The 11,280-nt window shown below is 63.0% G+C and overlaps 1 protein-coding gene across 1 annotated transcript in view; it reads right to left on the bottom strand.

Moving 5' to 3' along the window:
- LOC101641471 (maestro heat-like repeat family member 5) overlaps positions 1 to 5,196 on the bottom strand; it is a 52,854-nt gene extending 47,658 nt beyond the window's left edge. The window contains exon 1 of the mRNA XM_004697635.4: positions 5,128 to 5,196. Within this exon, the coding sequence (XP_004697692.4) occupies positions 5,128 to 5,159 (32 nt within the window). The 5' untranslated portion in view covers positions 5,160 to 5,196. The remainder of the gene's footprint in view (positions 1 to 5,127) is intronic.
- Positions 5,197 to 11,280: the final 6,084 nt, after the last annotated feature.

Here is an 11,280-nt window from a genome sequence, read left to right as displayed (position 1 = left end):
CTAGCCTGACATGGAGCAGGGTCTCCCCAAGATATAACAAAAGCAGAGGGGGGAGGGCTCGCTGTCTTGTGCCACGCAGAGAGCCCCCAGGTCTCAGGGTACCCCAGGACCTGTGGAGCCAACCTCTGCAGTGCCTGGCCTGCAGACCCCCCTGGGTGGGCAGCAACCTCACCACCTGGGTGCAGGATGATGCTCAGAGGGCAGCGGTAGGCGGTAGAAGCCCACATGTCCAGCTGTCAGCAGGAGGTCTAGCCTGAGGCAAGGCTCCCACTTCCACTCAGCCTGGAGCTCTAGAGGGAGGGCGACCTACCTCCACGCCCCCTACTCTGACAGCCCCCCTCTCCCTCTGTTCCTTTGCCTCCTGGGCGGGAGGGGGCGCGGACCTCCGAGCTGCGCCTGCCGCTGTCACCAGCAGATGGCAATGTGGGCCCGGGCAGGAGCCGCGCGGGCGGAGAGGGGGCGCGGACCGCCCGCCCGCCCCCGCCTCTGGAGTAACGACTAGGCAGAAGCCAGTGGCACCTGGACCCGGAGCCACCGTCCGTGGGGAGGCTGTCCCTCCCACCCCTCACCCCCCTCCCATTCGTCAGTGGGCCTCACTCGGCAAGGCTCTCATTGCTACCTGGGACCACCGCAGCTCCCTAAGCCCCTCCCAGCTCCAGTCTGGTCCGCCTCCAACCCCCAGCCAGGTCTGCCCCCAGCCAGGACTGCTCCCTAGGCTTCTCTCCTGCTCCCCAAGCTCCTGGGTCAGCCCCCAGCCAGGCTATCTCCCAACCCCAGCCAGGTCCTTGCCCGGAGTTCCTAAAGGGAGTCCCTGTGTCCCCCTGCTCAAGGGTGTCGACCCAGCAGGCACCACCTCCGTGCAGCCCTCTGGATTTCTCCGGACTGAGAACCGGGGCTCTGGCTTGCTTCATCCAGAACTCTGAGCACCTGTTGGGGCTGGCCCAACAGTCTGGGGGTGGGGTGATAGCTTCACTGTCAGGGGGACAGTGTCCTCACTGCAACCCCCCATGGGCTCCTCCATCTTTCTTGCTTCTCTACACTCCCTCGCCCCCCTGCAAGGCCTCACACACTGTCCTTTTCCAGGGCCCAGGCCCCTGCTGACCCACTCAGCCAGAGGGCCCAGGAACTCATTGTCCCCATTGCTCGACCTCCTGGGGGGGCCTGAGAGCCCCTGGGGTCAAGTCCACCCTCCCTGGCTCTCCCTGCCTCTTTACTGTGCATGTCACTGCCTCCAGAAGCTTCTGTCCAGGCCCTGCACTCCAGAGGTCCTCTGCCATGACCAAGAGCTCCCGGTTGCAGAATGGGGTCTCGTCCTGGGCCTCCTTGGGCAGGGTGGGGTGCAGGGCCAGCATCTGGTCCCTGTGTCCTCCAGAGGACTGCCCAAGGACTCCTTCTACACACACACACACACCCCTAATCCCTCACAGAAAATAAAAAAAAATTGAGAGGGAAAATAAGAAACAGGAAAAGGTTTTCTCCTCCACTTTCTGAAATGAGATTTTAAAAATAACTTGGAGGCGGTGGCTGGGCCAGGCGAGGATTATCGGGACCGTGGAGGAGTGGGCGTGCAGTCAGCAGCTGCATCCCCTCCCCCGGCAGCCCCTCTGCTTGGGGCCCCTCCATACCTCTGGGTAGCAGGGAGGGAGCCCAGCTCTCATGAAGGGGGAGGGGGGAAACGAGGGGCTCTGGAGAGAGGAGGGTGTTTGGATGATCAGGAGGACCCTGGGCTGTTGTCCATCAGCCTCTGGGGGGTGGGGCGGGGGGCTGCATCTCTGGAGGGCAGTGTCCCCTCAGTGTCCATGTCACACTTCCAGAGGTGGTCCTCCACGCCCTGCTGGCCAGTCCACCTCCAGGTTTCTAGCAGGACGTCTTCGACTTCTGTATTAGCCTGTTCGTGTGTCTCTCCAGCTGCACTTCAACTGCCCTGGGACACTCTTGCGCTCCCACCCACCCACCCTAATCCTCACCTAGGCTCTGACCCTGTATCCCAAGGCAAGCACCCTCATTTCCTTGTCTGCCTGGCATGGCCTCTCCCATGACGGCCGGCCTGGGTCGGTGGCACCCTTTGTCTGGTGTCCCTCAGACCCCCTCTGCCCCAGCTGCTGGCAGGGATCACTAATCTGACACCAGCTGGCCCTGCCTCCTCCCACCACGGGTTCTTAGGGTTGCAGCCCTCAAACCTTGTCTTGGGGTCTGTGTACTCAGGTGCATACAAGACCCCCCAGAGATCCATGTCCCAGTCTGGGAGCCTCTGAAGGTGACCTTGCACAGCAAGGCTTCATAGATGGGGAGATGAATGGGTGGGGCCTGGAGGTGGCTGCCTGCATCCTGAGAGGGAGGTAGAGGGTCACGGCATAGGGGAGGAGCCGGGCGGGGCACCATGGGGGCCACACGTCAAAGACCCTGACCCAGGGGCAGCTGGAGGAGGTGGGGGCTTGGGGTGCTGCAGAGCCCTAGAGGCAGCGGTCCCCCCACGGCCCCGGGTGCCCTGTGAGCAGCTTTGGCGGGGGGTGGGGAGGAGCCAGGGAGCGTCTACTGTTTTAAATTCCAGTTTGGGTCAGGGTGCAGTATGCTTCTGGTGGTGGTGGGTGGGGGTGAGGCCTTAGGCACTATGGGGGCTGGGGTGGGTAGACACTGTGGAGCACAGGGACCATATGACTGATCACCCTCACAAGAGGAGGGAGGGGTGCAGTTCCCTCTCACAAGTGGACAGGGGCAGTGCCAGTCCCTGGTCACCTTCCTGCCTACTCTCCAAGGACAGGGGGCTGTGTGGTGGTTGGGGTCAGATGGGTTCATCTTGCAGACTGAGGGGTCTTGGCGAACAAGTCCATGGCATGCCCCGGAGATTGTGTCTGGGTGGCAGGGCTGTGACAGGCACAAGGGCCATCAGAGAAGGGCTGCTGAAGGTCCCGGGCCCAGACTGTAGGGCTTCCAAATCCCGGTCTGGGGGTGGGGAAGCTAGCCCCAGGAGCTGCCTCATCATACTGTACCCTTCCTTCTCCCATTCGTGCTTCTTTTCCGTTTCACTCCAATCCCCTTCCAGTGGGTTCTTCTCCCAGCCATGCTGCAGGGCACAGCAGGCCTACCTCTGTGTGTGTGTGTGTGTGTGTCTGTGTGTATGTCTCTCTCTCTGTGTGTGTGTCTGTGTGTATGTCTCTGTGTGTGTGTGTGTGTGTGTCTGTGTATGTACGTGTGTGTGATTCTGCCTCTGATGGGCTCAAAGACCAGTTTCCTGGGTACCAGCCCTTCGCTTCAGTGCTACCTCCCAACAGAGACCAGACTCACTGCCACGGAGCTGGTTCTGACCCAGAACGGCCCGCACAGGGTGTCTGAAGCTTTTGGTAGCAGAGTGTCTCCAAGCTCTGTCATTTGACCTGTGGGGGCTGTTCTCTCCCAGGCTCCCTTCCCACTCTGCCCTAAGGATGCTGGGTGCTATAAGCAGGGCCAACAATGGAGACATGGCCAGGTGAGACCCTCAGAGCCCTCCCAGCTCTGGCCCACCTCAGCGGGGGCCCTTTAAATGCAGAGTTCTTTCCTAGAAACCTGCCCATCCCCCCCCTCCCTACCTGCAGCCCGGGAAACAGATGCCTGACCCTTGGGATACTGCCATGGCTTCTCCCTGCGCTGGGGACCCCAGCCCCGCAGGTCTGCAGCCTCAGTCTCTGCCCTCCACCACCCCAGGTGAGGCGTGGGAGGGGAAGGAAGACAGGAGGGAGGGCCAGGTGGCAGTGGTGGGGTGGGGGCTGGCTTTCTACCCGAAGTCTAGGGACTCCTGGCTGAGATCTTCCAGGGTCCACCCACCCCCGCCCCTGCTTATGAACCTCGGGCTGTCAGACTGTAGCCCACATTGCTCTGTCTGGTGGTCCTGAAGCCCCTAGCCTCTCCCTCTCCAGGTAACAACCTCAAGCCCCCACCCCCACCTTCCGCTTAGTGCCCAAGCTCCCCTTGGCAACCAGGAGTCATTGGAAGAAAACTCTGCACGGTCTGTCCCAAGGGTGCGCTTGCCAGGCACCCCAAGGCCAACTTCCTGCTGAGCCCAGCGCTCCTCCTGCTAAGAGGGACAGCTAGCCAGCCTTTCCACCCTGCCCAGGACTTCCCCTCCTCACCCCCTCCACCCCCGCCTTCCACAGCATGCTGAGCTCACACCCCTCTGACCCCATCTTGGCAATCACTGTCCCCCCAATTACAGCGTGGCCACTTGGGGGCTGTTTAGACTTGGCTGCCTCCCTGTCACTCCTTCCAGCTTGCTCTTGAACCCACGCTACTCTGCACTTCACTGGGCCAGCTCTGGCTCAGCGGCCAGCACCACATGTTGCCAAGGCCGAGGTCACTGCTCAGGCCCCATGGGGGTGGGGTGCCTCTATGCCCTCCACCCTGAGTGAGTGGGACAGGGGGTGAAGGCACGTCTCCTGGTCAGGCCATGAGCTGTGACAGGCCCCTGGCAGGCTGTGGCCACGGAGGGAGGGGCTTCAAGGGACCTGACACCCCCACTCCTGCCAGCCAGGGGCCAAGGACTGTGTTCCTACAGGATTGTGGGGACACCAGGTCTCCCGTTCCACCAGGCCCCCCAGGGGGGCACATGTGACCCCCCCAAAGGCCATCGGACAGAGATCTAGAGGTTTCTGGCCTCTTCTGGGACCACCCTTGAAGTCTGACAGAACCCCAGCCAGACTTCCCCAGTGGGACCGCACTGCACCCCTGGGCCCCACTTCTGCCAGGCCAGAAGGGGCTGGGCCTCACCCTCCTCCCAACTTCCTCCAGCCCCTCTTGGGTGGGCCTGCACTGATCCACTACACAGAGGCTCTGACAAGCCCCTGCCTGCCCCAACAACCCCACCTACCGGGCAAACCCCCAACTCTTGGCTTGGCTGTGGGTTCCCTCATCTGGAACTTGCGACCCCATCACAGCTAGGGGTTCACAATGGCCCTCACACTGGGCCTGCCAGAGGGGGGCTTCCATGTCCTTGCTGCTGCCTGTCCCTCAGGAACGAGGCTCAGGCCCCTCCGTCCACGCCCCTTCCTGTCTCCTGCAGGTGTGGCCGCGGCCCCGGAGCCCCCCTTCCCGGACATCTACGGCGGGGACCCCCAGCTCTGGGAAGCGCACTTCCGCGGCATCGGGCGCGCCTACCGCGCTCTGGGCAAGGAGGAGGACTTCGCCATCCGCGTGCTGACCGAGGACTTCACGCTGCCCTTCCCGTTCGCCTGGCCGCCGGGCCCCGACCCGGCCCGCGGGCCGCTGTTCTATGACCCGCGGGACCGCGCAGGCTTCGACTTCCTGCTGCGCGGCCCCGGCGCGCCACCCCCGGTTCTGCTGCGCCCGCTGCACCTCACCGCGCAGGCGGCCTTGCGCAAGAGACGCTTGGAACGCCTGGCGCTGAGCTATGCCAGCGCCAGCGGCCCGCGGCCCAGCCTGGTCCTGCTCGCGCCCGAGCCCGGGCCCCCCGCCCCCGCCCCCGCCTGGCCTAGCCCGGGATGCCAATAAAGACCAGGACCCCCAATACAGAGGCCTCCCCTGGCTGTGCCCAACCCAGCCTCCTCGTGTGCGGGAACCCTGCTGGGGGCTCCAGCATCTCAGCAGGACTCCAAACCCTGCCCTGTTTGGAAGTCTAGGGTACTCATCGAACCCCTACTGTCCAGTCCCGTCTGTCCGACACTGTAGGGCCGCGTGGCAATGCCCGATCGTTCCTTAGGACGCCCCTCTAACTGCACCAGCTTGCCCCATCAGGTGCCTGGGATTTCCAGCTCTGGGTTAATGTAACCCACGGTGCCACCAGGGCTGCCACCAGGGCTCCTCAGGGTCTCCACAGGGATGGCGGATGACTGCTGTAGAGGGGAGAGGAGGTGGAAATGGCCTGGCGCTGGCACTGGGGAAGGAGCCCCTCCAGTACCCCTCGCCCACCTGCCTGGGAGGGCTGACGTCCATGCCAGAGGCAGGGTCACTGGGACCTCCACACCTCCTGTTGCCACACTCGGTGAGGGCCCGAGGGGACGGGGTGGGGTGGGGGTGGGGGGCGGGCGGAGAGGAGGAGGAGGACGCAGGCCTGCTAGAGAGGCAGGAAAGGCTGGGAAGCAGGGGTCACCAAGGTGGGGGCTTTCCCGCAGATGACAGGGACATGGCTCCCACTTGCCCTTTGGGCATGTGTGTTCAAAGAGGCCACCAATGAGCAGGTCTCCCTCTGGTGAGTGTCCCTCTTCTGGGACAAGCCTTGCTGGGGCTGGTGGAGGGGCAGAATCACTGTGGGACCTGGCCTGCCCTTCCTTGCCTGCACCAGGCACCCGGGCAGGGGCCCACATGGCATATTGGGAAGATGCCACCCCCAAATCCCCAGCCCTGACTCCCCCTGCATGGAGGCTGGCTTCTGGGTGTGCCATGCGGCTGGGGTGGCCATGCTGGATGGCACGTAAGGTTCCCCCAAACCCTTCTGGAGCCTGGGGTTGTGGCTGCTCTCTGGAGGAGAAGGAGGCCTGGGGGTGGGGGTGGGGGATCTGGGAGAAGGTCCTCCTCCCCAAACAGGCCCACCCCAGGCCCTTTGCACTCACTTCCTGTCAGCCACAGATCTGGGGTCTGGGGGTCAGCATCTTGCCCACCACCCTTGCCCCGATGCACCAGGAGACTGGTGGCTTTGTCCTGAAAGTCTGAGGGTCGGTAGCGTTTGGTGTGCCCGCTGGTGCCTACTGGGGTGGGCGGGGCCCTCTAGACGAATACTGGAGTCCAGGGTCCTCTTTCAGACATGACACACCAACTGTGTCTCCTCACATGTTGCTAGGGCGACCGTGAGAGACAGCACCTACCAGGTCCCTGGCTCAGCCCCTGCAGTCCCATCTCCTTCACCCAGCCCCAGGTCACCCTTGGACTCAGGGTCCTGGGTCCTCTTCTCCTGAGCCCCCTCCTGCCCAAGCGGATAGGAGGAAGTGTTCTCCGGACCCCGAGAACAGAGTCCTCCCAGGGTCCTCTGTAGCCAGGCCTGGCTGCTGGCTCCCCTCTGGGCTCCCCAGTCACCCTCTGTCCTCCCCCCTGGTACTCCTCCAGGGTGGAGTGGGTTGTCTGTCCCCTTGACCCCCAGCTCCTAACCACTCTCAACTAGTAGCTGCTCAATGAGACTTTGTTGTCTTGACTGTGGTCCTAACCTCCCTGAGCTCAGGGGCTGGGGCTTCCTGGGGACGGGCCCTCCTCCCCTGAGTGCAGGCTGACGTGGAGGTGGGACAGCAGTCTGGGATTCCCAGTGAGTGGGAGCCTTCCTGGGCAGAGGTTCCAGGAGCTGGTTCCCTCCTGTTGGATGTGGGAGAGTTGGGAACAGGCGTGAGGACTGCCCGCTGGCTCCCACCCCAACCCCTCCCAGGGCCCCTCCCGATCGCCAGGAATGGACTTGGAGGAGAAGCTGAGGATGTTTAATTAATTGCAATTACAATCTTCAAAGGACGTGGAGAGTTGAAAGTTGTTCCTAATTACTGTGCTGTGATGTCTGCCGGCTCCCCAAATTGATTGTGTTAGACTTTCCGATGGAGGATTAATTGAGTAGCTGCGAGGGCCACCCCTCCCCCTCCTTTAGATAAAGTGGGTGCCAAGTGTGGGTCGAATGACAATGACATGGACTGGGCGTGGCCTTCGTGGCAGACCAGATGAAGAGGTCAGTGGGAGGGGACTGGGCAAGGCCTGGCTTGGGGCTCCCAGGCGGTAGGTCAGCTGGGCTGGCTGGCGCTCATCCACCACTGCCCTGGCCCCGCCTCACCTGCTCCTCCACCTGGCCCGCTGTCGGTAGGATGTGGCCCCTGGCTGGCCAGCGGGTCCTGGGGCTGTGGGCTCTGTATCTTAACCTGGCCTTCCTGTGGACGCCGGCGCCCCCCAACCTGTGACTCAGGGCCAGTGGACCAGAACACTCAGCAGAGTGGCCACTGAGCATGACAACAGGGGGCTGTCCTGAGCTGGGGGCCCCCGGCACAGAGCTGGGCGGCTTCCCAGTGCTGCAGTCACTGGGGTGGATGTCCCTGAGCTGTGCTGCTTCTTTGCTCCATGCCTCAGTTTCCCCACCTGTAAATAGGAGGCTGGATGGAAGGCCAGGGGCAGGGGGAGGGGACGCTTGTGGCTGTGTGGCGTGGACCGCGGGAGACTTGTCCCTTTATCTCAGGGACTCGCTGTTCATGGACCACATTTGTTCTCTGGGGGACCAGCAGGCTGCCAGGCTCGGGGTGGGGGTGGGGTGGGGGTAATGTTCCTGGCAGCTGGCTGGGAGCCTCCTGAGACCCGAGGGGGTGGGTGGCCAGGCAGAGAACAACAGGGGGGACATGGGGACTGTCAGCCAGTGGCCAAGTGTGGAGGGGAGATGGGTTTGTGAGCCTGGGGTCTGGTGGAGGTTTGGACGCAGGGCCACCTCCCAGGTGCAGGACTGGGTCAACTCCCGGGGGGTGGACACTGACTCATCCTCAGGGCGGGTGGGAGCAGAGACCAGCCAGGGTCCTATTGGTGCCTGGGAACCTGGCTCACAGAGAGAAAGGCGCCCGAGGGGCATTTCCGGCTCCTGGGGGTGAGGCAGGAAAGCGTGCCCCTCTGTTGAGAGCTCGGCTGTGCCAAGAGGTCTCGGTGGCAAAGGGCCCAGGAGGCCTGTGTGGGGAACCAGAACTCCCACCGCTGTGGAACCTCCTGGGTCTGACTCCCAGGACACGGCAGGGCTGTGTCGAGCTGGCCCTGCGGCTTCTGAATTTGCCATCTTGACAGGAGCAGACAACCTCTTCTTCTCCCCTCAGAGCTGCTGGTGGGTTTGAACCACCTACCCTGTGATCAGCGGCTCACTGCTTGTCCTCGGGCGTGATGATGGTAAGGAGGAGCCCATGCAGGGATGATCCTGTTGGACTGAGTGGCGAGCTGCGAAGGGGGGATGGGCAAGGACAGAGGCAGGGTGGGCGTTTGGGGGCCAAGGTGGCACAGCGCTGCTGCAATGACCCAGATGAGGTGCTGGCCAGCCTACGGGGTGAGGGACACGTGGGGTGGGGCAGCAGAGGTTTGGAAGGTGGAACGATGCTTTGGGATGAAGTGAGGGAAAGTGGGGCCACAGCATTCCCATCTCTGAGGTGGGGCTGTGGATGCGGCAGTCTGGGCGTGTCAGGGCCCCCCAGGGCTGGTGGTGCCGGAGGGAAGCGAGGCTGGTGCTGGCAGCCCTGGGGCTCCTCATCCGTGAAATGGGTTGCTGACACGTGGCAGGGGCGGGGACTACTCATCCGTGAAATGGATCGCTGACACGTGGCAGGGGCGGCGGCTCTTCCTCCAGCCTGTCCGCCCATTGCAGGCTGGCGACTGGGCTGCTGTGGTGGGGAGTGCTCCCCAGGCCCCTTAATTATGGAGTGCTAACGAGCCTTGAAATTAAATTAGCAGGAGGAGCTGCTCAGCCCCAGCTAAGGGGAGAAACTGAAGCTCTGAGATGCCCAAGCCAGCGGGGTTGCCCGTGGACCCCTGAGGCAGGCAAGGGGCCTGGAGGGGGCTACAGGGCACTGTGCCACTCTGGTGTCCATTGGACCTTGCTTGGGCCCCTCATCCTGCCATCTACTGGCACGCAGGCAGGGAGGCCATGCAGGCAGGGTGGCCCCGCAGGCTTTGGCAGCAAATGTCTGCCTGGGGCCATGGACAAGCCCAGGCACTGCTGAGCCTCATCTGATATGAGGGAGGGGGCTCCACGGGGCGGGGGGCAATGGTCGGACACCGTCTGGGCCCAGTCCTCCCAGCTGGATGGCTGGGAGCCCCGAGGTGGGGGCTCAGGGGGAAGCATCAGTTGTGGCCACCGCTCCACCTGGGAGTGTCCCGGGTCCCCCTACACGTGTTCCGATCCGGTGTGGGAGCTGCCGCCCCGCCGGGCTCCAGCAGAGCGTCCCAGCTCCGCCCCTCAGCAGCTTCCTTCACGTTCACCACGGCTAACTGCTGGCGGGAGTCGTTCCTGGGAACAGAGAGACGTAAAAGATGGCCCCACTCAAGGAGCCCCAAGTTGCCTGGGGGGAGCCCTGATGGGCGGGAGGCCACCGGCCGGTCCCCTTGGTCCTGCCGGCCACTTCCAGGCCCCTTGAAGGTGTGTGACCAGGGGCTGCTCTGGGCTGAGCGCCCCGGGGGTCCACGGCGTGATGCGTGCACCCACTGCGCCCACATGCTCCCGGAGCGGCTGTGAGTTTCCTTGAAACCGATGAAGGGTTTTTCTTGTTTTCTTTTTTTGGCAACAGCAGCTGGGAAGAAGTTGACACTTCCTAAAAGCTGCCGCTTATCGCTCTGAGGACTGGGGGTGGGGCGGGGAAGAGTCTGGGGGGGGGCACGTCTCCCAGCCTGCAGCACAGCCCCACCCAGACTGTGCCTGCACTTGGGAGGGTAGTGCCTGTCCTGGCATGGGGGATCACCAGGCAGGAGGCAGGACAGGGCTCCAGGTGGCCCCTCCTAAGCCCCCAAGGACAAGGGGAGGAGCTTCTGCTGATTGTTGGTACACACACACACACACACACACACCCCTGGACTTTCCTTCCTACTGGCTGCATGGGTGTGTTCTCACAGGCAGGAGTTGTGTCTGAGGGTGCTTAATATGACAGAGGCCACACAGTAACATGGGCATGACAACACAGATCCCTCTGTGCACGTGTGAGTGCACGCACGTGTACCCATGGACTCACCTGCATGCAACCACACACGGACACGCGTGCACACACATGTGAGAGCGCACGGGTACGTGCATGTGTTCATGCATGTGTGCACATGTGCCGGTGTGCACATGCACTACATGTGGGCACACATGTAGGACGTGCATGTGTTCACGTGCATGCGTGTGTGCATGCATGCGTGGGGCCACATATTTGTGCATGTATGGCAGTGTCCCTCAGAATGTGAGCTGCCCCTGAGCCTGTCAGAGGTGACCCTGTAAGGACCCCAAAGTCTGCAGTGGGGGCAGTGGTGCAGCAGGCAGGCAGGGGAGGGGGCACCAAGGCAGGGATGTCATGGGTTTTATCACTGGTCACCAGTACAGGAACATGTCCCCCCTGCACCCTCCTGTTCAGTGGGCTGTGTGAGAGCCGAGAGGCCATCGCCTGCCTGCCTGCCTTTGGCCAAGAGAAGGATCTTCACCTTGGCCAAAGGGCGGGGAAGGGCTGTGGGGAGCTGTGAGGGACAGGATGTCTTGTTCCCTGAGCAGCCTGGACCATGGGGGTGATGCCATGATTGGCTGCCCGGAGCGACAGCAGCCTTGGGGAGGCCGCTGTGGATGGACCTGAGCAGTCTTTTCTGAAAGCGACCCCTCCCTTTGCCCCGCCCCGCCTCCAC

The sequence above is a fragment of the Echinops telfairi genome, unplaced genomic scaffold, assembly GCF_000313985.2.
Source record: "Echinops telfairi isolate 266 unplaced genomic scaffold, ASM31398v2 ScPeMD7_1;HRSCAF=3_0, whole genome shotgun sequence".
Classification (NCBI taxonomy): domain Eukaryota; kingdom Metazoa; phylum Chordata; class Mammalia; order Afrosoricida; family Tenrecidae; genus Echinops; species Echinops telfairi.
This window is presented reverse-complemented; position numbering and strand designations above follow the sequence as displayed.